The sequence below is a fragment of the Oncorhynchus mykiss genome, chromosome 15 (assembly GCF_013265735.2).
Source record: "Oncorhynchus mykiss isolate Arlee chromosome 15, USDA_OmykA_1.1, whole genome shotgun sequence".
NCBI lineage: Eukaryota > Metazoa > Chordata > Actinopteri > Salmoniformes > Salmonidae > Oncorhynchus > Oncorhynchus mykiss.
In genome coordinates, this window is record NC_048579.1 from 64,452,719 (window position 1) to 64,464,209 (window position 11,491).

At 43.7% G+C, this 11,491-nt stretch overlaps 1 protein-coding gene across 1 annotated transcript in view; it reads right to left on the reverse strand.

Annotated features, from left to right (window-relative positions):
* hgfa (hepatocyte growth factor a) overlaps positions 1-4,412 on the reverse strand; it is a 45,086-nt gene extending 40,674 nt beyond the window's left edge. The window contains exon 1 of the mRNA XM_036944951.1: positions 4,111-4,412. Within this exon, the coding sequence (XP_036800846.1) occupies positions 4,111-4,174 (64 nt within the window). The 5' untranslated portion in view covers positions 4,175-4,412. The remainder of the gene's footprint in view (positions 1-4,110) is intronic.
* Between the last annotated feature and the right edge of the window lie 7,079 nt (positions 4,413-11,491).

Here is an 11,491-nt window from a genome sequence, read left to right on the forward strand (position 1 = left end):
GCTTCCTGCACTCTGAGACAGGACAGAGATGATACTTCTGTAACGACTGCTTCCTGCACTCTGAGACGGGACAGAGATGATACTTCTGTAATGACTGCTTCCTGCACTCTGAGACAGGACAGAGATGATACTTCTGTAACGACTGCTTCCTGCACTCTGAGACAGGACAGAGATGATACTTCTGTAACGACTGCTTCCTGTACTCTGAGACGGGACAGAGATGATACTTCTGTAACGACTGCTTCCTGCACTCTGAGACAGGACAGAGATGATACTTCTGTAACGACTGCTTCCTGCACTCTGAGACGGGACAGAGATGATACTTCTGTAACGACTGCTTCCTGCACTCTGAGACAGGACAGAGATGATACTTCTGTAACGACTGCTTCCTGCACTCTGAGACAGGACAGAGATGATACTTCTGTAACGACTGCTTCCTGTACTCTGAGACAGGACAGAGATGATACGTCTGTAACGACTGCTTCCTGTACTCTGAAACAGGACAGAGATGATACTTCTGTAACGACTGCTTCCTGCACTCTGAGACAGGACAGAGATGATACTTCTGTAACGACTGCTTCCTGCACTCTGAGACAGGACAGAGATGATACTTCTGTAACGACTGCTTCCTGTACTCTGAGACAGGACAGAGATGATACGTCTGTAACGACTGCTTCCTGTACTCTGAAACAGGACAGAGATGATACTTCTGTAACGACTGCTTCCTGCACTCTGAGACAGGACAGAGATGATACTTCTGTAACGACTGCTTCCTGCACTCTGAGACAGGACAGAGATGATACTTCTGTAACGACTGCTTCCTGCACTCTGAGACAGGACAGAGATGATACTTCTGTAACGACTGCTTCCTGCACTCTGAGACGGGACAGAGATGATACTTCTGTAACGACTGCTTCCTGCACTCTGAGACGGGACAGAGATGATACTTCTGTAACGACTGCTTCCTGCACTCTGAGACGGGACAGAGATGATACTTCTGTAACGACTGCTTCCTGCACTCTGAGACGGGACAGAGATGATACTTCTGTAACGACTGCTTCCTGTACTCTGAGACGGGACAGAGATGATACGTCTGTAACGACTGCTTCCTGCACTCTGAGACAGGACAGAGACTGTACTTCTGTAACGACTGCTTCCTGCACTCTGAGACGGGACAGAGATGATACTTCTGTAACGACTGCTTCCTGCACTCTGAGACGGGACAGAGATGATACTTCTGTAACGACTGCTTCCTGCACTCTGAGACGGGACAGAGATGGTACTTCTGTAACGACTGCTTCCTGCACTCTGAGACGGGACAGAGATGATACTTCTGTAACGACTGCTTCCTGCACTCTGAGACAGGACAGAGACTGTACTTCTGTAACGACTGCTTCCTGCACTCTGAGACGGGACAGAGACTGTACTTCTGTAACGACTGCTTCCTGCACTCTGAGACGGGACAGATACGGTGAACAGACCGATGGAACAGACTGACAGACGGTGAACAGAAAGAGAGTAGACAGACAGACATGCACACACAGAATCTCGGCTATCAATCTCACACACACACACACACACACGCACGCACGCACACACACACAACACTAACTCCGCTTCCCTCAATCAATGTGTATGAAGCCCAGAGCTGCACCATCATTAAACGTTAAAACAGTGAAGTCAGCTGTTTATAGGTCAAGAACCAATGAACCATCATTGTTTGTATTATTTGACTGTTGGTTTTGCCATTTATGAATGTGTTATTCAATGTGTTTCTATGGGCTATAGTAGTAGAGGCCAAATTAAATATTTGAATATAGGTTGTTGATACCTACAGGGGTCCTAAAACTGTAAATCAAATAGCTAAATGATCCATGGTATGACCATCTTAAAACAATTCCATATGTTAGCTTAGTAGACCTCCCCAACGGCTTAGACTTTTAAGGGTTGTTAGTGTCTCCTGGCAGATATTAAGTTACATATAAGAAAGCTACAGGGACCTCAATTGAACATGTGAGAAGTTACAACTAGACATACTTTTGGTGTGAAGGAGTTTATAGGACTGAATATATTAAACTTGTCATCACATGGTCTCTCAGAGTTCTCCTTATTGAAAATCCATAAATAAAGTATTTAAAGAGCATTTACTTTAGTGGTGCAGTCTGTCCTTCCTCATTTGTGACCAGAGTGAAAAATTATCAATTGAAAAGTGCTTAGGAGTTTTGAATGTAAGAAACATGTTAATGCGCCCACATCAGAGACAATTCGTTGCGTCTGTACTCTGCAGCTCACTGTGATGTCTGTGAGACTCTTCGTGGTCGGAATGGTTTCTGGGAGGACACAATGCCTGGGCGGCATTAGTACTAGATCTGGGACTCATCACCCTGTTGTTCTAACATGCATCTCTCCTCACGCCGCGCAATTACACTTCACTCAGACTCTTCCTCTCCCTCAGACAGAGAGAAAGAGACATTCCGTTATCTCACCGACGCAATATTAGATTTAGGCGTATTCGTTTTTTAAATTGACCAACGTTGGTCAGATATAGTCCGAGTTTTTTTTGGTAGTGATGCCAAAAGACAAACTTCGGTTTGGTATTAGCGGATTAGGTTTTAGTCCACTATCTTGGCATTAACGTTAAACATGTCAATGTGGGAAGACGGGTACCGTTCCTTTTTCCAAAGTGGAGAAGACCTGTGTCCAATAAAACGCATCTCCTCTTTAAACTGCAAAGGAACCGGTTAAAGGTGCGTCTCGTTATCTAATTTGCATACGCATTCAATCTGTGTAAGTGAACATTTGCGAGGAAGTTAATGGAACTCGGCTCTGCGTCCAGATGTGGCTATAGCGCTGCTCACCTCTGCGCGCACACGCAGGATTCACAATCTGACTAGTCGGGCATGCGCACAACATCCACTGGGTTTAACCAGAGCAATTAAATGTACCTTGACTGAGCTCAGGAATTAAAATTAAGTTCATTTGTAATTTTCCCTGAGCAGTTAGTTAGAGGTCTATTTAGGTGTTTTCAATCTAGCTTGATTATATCAACATATCAGTTGCGTGGATAACTGCACGAAATTATTTCAGTAGCTATGCATTTATCGTTCCAGGGACAGTAAAGGGCCTATTATATTAATGAACCTGAAATGTTAATGACAAAGCAGTTATATCGCCAGCAGACGCACTTCAAAAACATGACTGCAGCGCAGAGGATCTATGATGTGTACTATAGTTACCTTTACGCAGATGGCTGCGCGTAACGCATGCATTAGGCCTACATACATTAGGTATTTATGACAGTGAAAACATAAAGTAATTTCTCACTGACATCACTCACATTTTCTTACGAGTCAATTGAACCACTCGGCCCAATTCATGAATATAGCCTAACACTGATATAGGCAACGATCAATATAGGCCTCTTTTAATTTAAAAAATATTTGAAACCGAGAATATCTGTTAAATTCAACATATGCCTCTTTTTAAAAGAAAATCTTTGAAACTGAGAATATCTGTTAAGTTTTGACCAAAAAGCAGTGTTTCACAAATGATCCTCTCTACTAAGCAGCATCATCGTTTCACCTTAGCCTACATGCCAAAGCGCTAAGCACATTCCCTGCCGCACCAGCCAGCTAATGCACACATAGGGACAAACTAAAGACATGGCCACCTCGCCACATTCCAATTACAATATCAACCATTATCAAATACCTCTAAATAATTCAGGCCATTGATCACCAATGTGGATTTTGATAGATGTTGCAGCGTATCAATGTATCAACCACTAATTTAATAATGTTTTACGTTTAGGCTACCAATACAAATAAACATTTTAGTCTTCATGACATATGCAATATTTCTGCGCAAAAGTAAAAGTCTGCAGGCCAGTTAAACGTAGGTTATAAATGATTGGTGTATGGAAGTGCTACACTTCATTCCATTTCACTTACAAGTCTTCGGATCTGTGTGATATATTTAGAGAACTCGTTCCCTTTCACGCCTATGAAAATGATATAGCCTATACGCACAGCCACTAAACCGAATATCAATGACGGGCTATGTAGGCTATACATAGTTTACCGTTAGGTCATATTGCCTAGTAAGATTTACCTGAATTCACAGCGAGCACAACACACAAGAAAAGTTTGTAAATCCAGATGATATCTGCCTTCATTTTTGATGGAGTAGAGTGTATTATCCTAATCCAAGGTTTGCGGCGTGGATTGATTGAACGTCCTCTCCGCGTTATACCTGTTTATATGGTCCGATCTGGGATTAACAGGAAGAGCCCACAGTGCAGCCAGCGATGCCCCCCTTTACTGGAAAGAAGCCGTCCCTGGTTCAAACCCCCAGTCCGCTGTATCAAACCGGTTCCCCTCCCCCAGCTGCGCGGCAATTAACCAGCACTTTAACCGCACTCTCGTCCCTTCTTCAGCCAGTTTCCACAGCCTCACGCAAAGTACGTTCGTCAACTTGTTTATCTTAAGCAGCTGGGGGTGATGCCAAACCGGATACATGCAATTTCCCTTGTAATAGACTGAGAGCTAATATGTAGAAGTTTATGCATGCCCCCCCCCCACACACACACACACACTTTTCCGACTTTTGGCTGAAGATGCAGAAGAAACTGGGATGATTTGCACATGCATGTAGAAACTTAATGCAGCGCATTGATTAAGCCCCCTAATGACCTAAATGCTGGAAAAATGCGCAAAAAAACGCATTGCACATAAAACGCATCGGGATTAGCCTAGGTAACTCCTGTGACCCATAACAAAGACAGTGCATTTTTTTAAATTCCTGAACACATGGATTCAGTTATCTTCCCCAAAATGAAATTGAGAATTTGTGGAATGCAAGTTCCATAAAGTAGTTGGCTATAGGTTGTGTTAAATGAATGTACCCAGTGAGCAAAATTGGTTGAAATATGTATTTTAACGACGTAACCTCTTTTCAACGTTTTTAAAGTCTGCTCATAGGGTAGGCTCATGAATGGTATAGATGAGTGATAATTCAAAAACGAGAGAAACAAAATATAGGCCTACTGGAGAATATTGCAGCAAATGCCACAGATGCCACGAGACAAATATATATGTCCAAACTAAAGCAATATTTTAGACAAAATATGAGTGGGGGAAAATAATCATTTAGTTTATTTGCTTACATTCGAAATCGCAGCATGTACTAAAATAATCAGCAGAATAGCTCCAAAATACGAAAAAAACTGAACATAGTAAGAACTGAGAAGTTGAGAACGCAGGAATGTTGGAGGCAGGCCACCTTTAACTTGGAACGCTGCCCCCAAAGCAATGGCTTGCCATCAGATTTCTGGGACAGTAATAAAATGCCATGCCAGTTATTTCGGTCCCAGACCCACATCATAGACAGTAGCTTCAGGCTGCCTTTCGGGTTTCATGGCGGCATCCCATCGGGAGCGGTTTTGGGTGACAGTGACAGGATCTACAGTCTTACAGTAAGGCGTTTTGCTCTTGGTGTGGCGAGCGAGTGGGAGGGGGGCAAACACAGCTGGAAACCTTCCCATTTTTAGGTACCAGCCAGTCGGACATTTTGTTTAACCAGTAAGTGTTCCTGAGTTTTGGGCACAAAACAAACCCGTGGAGGGGGCGCCTTCTTTTATCCATACTTCGACCATTAATGGGCAGCCCGTAAGAAAGAGAGAAAGAGAGAGAAAGAGCTATAGAGAGAGAAGGAGAGAGGTACTGGCAACCCCTCATTCAGGGCAGGGCACCTGTTTAGTCCCGCCAGTTTAGCCTGTTTTGCATGTTATTTTGGCATTAATATGTGTCACATAAGAACACATTCTTATTTACAATAATGGCCTAGGAACAGTGGGTTAACTGCCTTGTTCAGGGGTAGAACGATAGATTTTTACCGGGGATTCGATCTAACAACTTTTTGGTTACCAGCCCAACGCTCTAACCACTAGGCTACCTGCCGCCCCAACTTATTGATGGTGTTGGAGTCATGCCTGACCGTGCAGTCATGAGTGAACCGGGAGTACAGGGGGAGACTGAGCACACATCCCTGAGGGGCCCCTGTGTTGAGGATCAGCGTGGTGAATGTGTTGTTACCTACCCTCACCACCTGGGGGCGGCCCGTCAGGAAGTCCAATATCCAGTTGCAGAGGGAGATGTTTAGTCCCAGGGTCCTTAGCTTATTGATGAGCTTTGAGGGCTCTATGGTGTTGCGGCGCCGACAGAGATGGCCGCCTCGCTTCGCGTTCCTAGGAAACTATGCAGTTTTTTGTTTTTTTACGTGTTATTTCTTACATTAGTACCCCAGGTCATCTTAGGTTTCATTACATACAGTCGAGAAGAACTACTGAATATAAGATCAGCATCAACTCACCATCAGTACGACCAAGAATATGTTTTTCGCGACGCGGATCCTGTGTTCTGCCTTACAAACAGGACAACGGAGTGGATCCTATGCAGCGACCCAAAAAAACGACTCCGAAAGAGAGGGAAACGAGGCGGTCTTCTGGTCAGACTCCGGAGACGGGCACAGCGCGCACCACTCCCTAGCATTCTTCTTGCCAATGTCCAGTCTCTTGACAACAAGGTTGATGAAATCCGAGCAAGGGTAGCATTCCAGAGGGACATCAGAGACTGTAACGTCCTTTGCTTCACTGAAACATGGCTCACTGGAGAGACGCTATCCGAAGCGGTGCAGCCAACGGGTTTCTCCACACATCGCGCAGACAGAAACAAACATCTTTCTGGTAAGAAGAGGGGAGGGGGCGTATGCCTCATGGCCAACGTGACATGGTGTGATGAAAGAAACATACAGGAACTCAAATCCTTCTGTTCACCTGATTTAGAATTCCTCACAATCAAATGTAGACCGCATTATCTACCAAGAGAATTCTCTTCGATTATAATCTCAGCCGTATATATCCCCCCCCAAGCAGACACATCGATGGCTCTGAACGAACTTTATTTAACTCTCTGCAAACTGGAAACAATTTATCCGGAGGCTGCATTCATTGTAGCTGGGGATTTTAACAAGGCTAATCTGAAAACAAGACTCCCAAAATTTTATCAGCATATCGATTGCGCAACCAGGGGAGGAAAGACCTTGGACCATTGTTACTCTAACTTCCGCGACGCATATAAGGCCCTGCCCCGCCCCCCTTTCGGAAAAGCTGACCACGACTCCATTTTGTTGATCCCTGCCTACAGACAGAAACTAAAACAAGAGGCTCCCACGCTGAGGTCTGTCTGTCCACATCGATGGAACAGTAGTGGAGAGGGTAGCAAGTTTTAAGTTCCTCGGCATACACATCACAGACAAACTGAATTGGTCCACTCACACAGACAGTATCGTGAAGAAGGCGCAGCAGCGCCTCTTCAACCTCAGGAGGCTGAAGAAATTCGGCTTGTCACCAAAAGCACTCACAAACTTCTACAGATGCACAATCGAGAGCATCCTGGCGGGCTGTATCACCGCCTGGTATGGCAACTGCACCGCCCTCAACCGTAAGGCTCTCCAGAGGGTAGTGAGGTCTGCACAACGCATCACCGGGGGCAAACTACCTGCCCTCCAGGACACCTACACCACCCGATGTCACAGGAAGGCCATAAAGATCATCAAGGACATCAACCACCCGAGCCACTGCCTGTTCACCCCGCTATCATCCAGAAGGCGAGGTCAGTACAGGTGCATCAAAGCTGGGACCGAGAGACTGAAAAACAGCTTCTATCTCAAGGCCATCAGACTGTTAAACAGCCACCACTAACACTGAGTGGCTGCTGCCAACACACTGACACTGACTCAACTCCAGCCACTTTAATAATGGGAATTGATGGGAAATGATGTAAATATATCACTAGCCACTTTAAACAATGCTACCTTATATAAATGTTACTTACCCTACATTATTCATCTCATATGCATACGTATATACTGTACTCTATATCATCAACGATATCCTTATGTAATACATGTATCACTAGCCACTTTATACTATACTATGCCACTTTGTTTACATACTCATCTCATTTGTACATACTGTACCCGATACCATCTACTGTATCTTGCCTATGCTGCTCTGTACCATCACTCATTCATATATCCTTATGTACATATTCTTTATCCCCTTACACTGTGTACAAGACAGTAGTTTTGGAATTGTTAGTTAGATTACTTGTTATTACTGCATTGTCGGAACTAGAAGCACAAGCATTTCGCTACACTCGCATTAACATCTGCTAACCATGTGTATGTGACAAATAAAATTTGATTTGATTTTTTGATTTGAATGCTGAGTTGTGGTCAATGAATAGCATTCTCACATAGGTGTTCCTTTTGTCCAGGTGGGAAAGGGCAGTGTCGAGTGCAATAGAGATTGCATCATTGGAGTGGGTCTAGGGTTTCTGGAGTGGGTCTAGAGTTTCTGGGATGATTGTGTTGATGTGAGCCATGACCAGCCTTTCAAAGCACTTCATGGCTACAAACGTGAGTGCTACGGGTCGGTAGTCATTTAGGCAGGTTACCTTAGTGTTCTTGGGCACAGGCACTATGGTGGTCTGCTTAAAACATGTTGGTATTACATGGGAGGGGAGGGGAGAGGTTGAAAATGTCAGTGAAGACACTTGCCAGTTGTCAGCGAAAGCGTCTACCTCAGGCGAGCAATAGCTTGAGACTTCCTTAGATATAGTGCACCAGCTGTTATTTACAAAAATACATAGTCCGCCGCCCCTTGTCTTACCAGACACCGCTGTTCTATCCGGTACAGCGTATAACCAGCCAGCTGTATGTTGATAGTGTTGTGGTTCAGCCACAATGCCGTGAAGCATAAGATATTTGTCATACGGTGGGTGTAGCTGGTGCATGGAAGTCAGGCACAGGAGAGCAGAGAATGAGTGAACAAAGAGGTACTTTATTGAGGCAATTGAAAGAACAGAACTCAAGCGTGTCACAAAAACAAATACCCAAAGAACAAGTGAGGCAGCACAAAGTACAACAACCAAGTACAAAGTACAACAACCAAGTACAAAGTACAACAACCAAGTACAAAGTACCGGCTGTCACAAATCACAGGTACAAATTAAACCCGGCGCAACCCAGCCGGAAGCGTGCCAACCTAGACAATAAACAATACCCCACACAGACATGGAGGGAACAGAGGGCTAAATACACATAGTAATCATGAGATGTAAACCAGGTGTGTGGAAAACAAGTGGAAAAATGAAAGATGGAGCAGCGATGGCTAGAAGACCGGTGACATCGACCTCCGAATGCCGCGCGAACAAGGAGAGGGAACAACTTCTGCGGAAGTTGTGACAATATTACAGTTTTGAATGTCCCATTGGTAGATTCATCTTGAGTTTAGGTCATCGATTTTATTCTCCATAGATTGCACGTTTGCTAGCAGAATGGAAGGAAGTGGGGAGAGAGTGAGAGAGAGAAGGATTAAGGGGCTTAGGTAAAAGCCAGAAGCCTGGTCTGCTCTCATTAAGTCATGTGCAGGTTCATTCTTTTTTGGGGTCCCATTTCTTGGGGCCTGTAGACTTACTGTATGCGTTTGTTTAATGCAGCACTGAAAAGCGCCAGCAGGTATGTGTGTGTGTGTTTGTGTGTGCGTGCATGCGTGCACCTTAGCCAGGGGGATCTGGGGAGGCCAGGAGTGGAGGTGTGCCTTTAAGGGCACATGTCACACTGGCAAGGTCAATCAATGTCAGAAAAAGGAGAAATCCAGATTCCTGAAATGCTCTGAAAACATGCCAGGGAGCAAATTGCTGTAGGTTGGTACATTTGAAGCACTGGCAGCCTTGTCTCCAATGATTTCATACACTTTGCCTCAAGTTTGTTTTGACATCTCATTATGGGTGGAGGCAGGTGAGCTTGCAAACTCTTCTTTCACTCAGCCTGCTGTCAGAGCAACATTTTCCCAAAACACATTTGAAACACTTTAGGTCTATCATTACTATAGTGTGTAGAGGTCGACCGATTCTGATTTTTCAACGCCGATACCGATACCGATTATTGGAGGACCAAAAAGTTGATACTGATTAATCGGCTGATTTTTTAAAATTTATTTGTAATAATGACAATTACAACAATACTGAATGAACACTTATTTTAACTTAATATAGTACATCAATAAAAAAATCAATTTAGCCTCAAATAAATAATGAAACATGTTCAATTTGGTTTAAATAATGCAAAAACAAAGTGTTGGAGAAGAAAGTAAAAGTGCAATATGTGCCAATTAAAAAAGCTAACATTTAAGTTCCTTTCTCAGAACATGAGAACATATGAAAGCTGCTGGTTCCTTTTAACATGAGTCTTCAATATTTAGAGGTAAGACGTTTTAGGTTGTAGTTATTATAGGAATTATAGCACTATTTCTCTCAATACCATTTGTATTTCATATACCATTGACTATTGGATGTTCTTATAGGCCAGTGTATTGCCAGTGTAACAGTATAGCTTCCGTCCCTCTCCTCGCCCCTACCTGGGCTCGAACCAGGAACACATCGACAACAGCCACCCTTGAAGCATCGTTACCCATCGCTCCAAAAAAGCTGTGGCCCTTGCAGAGCAAGGGGAACAACTACTTCAAGGTCTCAGAGCGAGTGACGTCACCGATTGAAACGCTATTAGCGCGCACCCCGCTAACTAGCTAGCCATTTCACATCGGTTACACAAGCCTAATCTCGGGAGTTGATAGGCTTGAAGCATAGCAAAGAGCTGCTGGCAAACGCACAAAAGTGCTGTTTGAATGAATGCTTACAAGCTTGCTGTTGCCTACCATCGCTCAGTCAGACTGCTCTATCAAATATCAAATCATAGACTTAATTATAACATAATAACACACTGAAATACGAGCCTTTGGTCATTAATATGGTCACATCCGGAAACTATCATTTCGAAAATAAGATGTTTATTCTTTCAGTGAAATACGGAACCGTTCCGTATTTTATCTAACGGGTGGCATCCCTAAGTCTAAATATTGCTGTTACATTGTACAACCTTCAATGTTATGACATAATGTTGTACAATTCTGGCAAATTAATTATGGTCTTTGTTAGGAATAAATGGACTTCACACAGTTCGCAACGAGCCAGGCGGCCCAAACTGCTGCTTGAACGGAAAGAAAGAGAAGTGACACAATTTCCCTAGTTAAAAGAAATTCATGTTAGCAGGCAATATTAACTAAATATGCAGGTTTAAAAATATATACTTGTGTATTGATTTTAAAGAAAGGCATTGATGTTTATGGTTGGGTACACATTGGTGCAACGACAGTGCTTTTTTCGCGAATGCGCTTGTTAAATCATCACCTGTTTGGGAAAGTAGGCACCGCATTGATTATATGCAACGCAGGACACACTAGATAAGCTAGTAATATCATATGTAGTTAACTAGTGATTATGTTAAGATTGATTGTTTTTGATAAGATAAGTTTAATGCTAGCTAGCAACTTACCTTGGCTTCTTGCTGCCCTCGCGTAACAGGTAGTCAA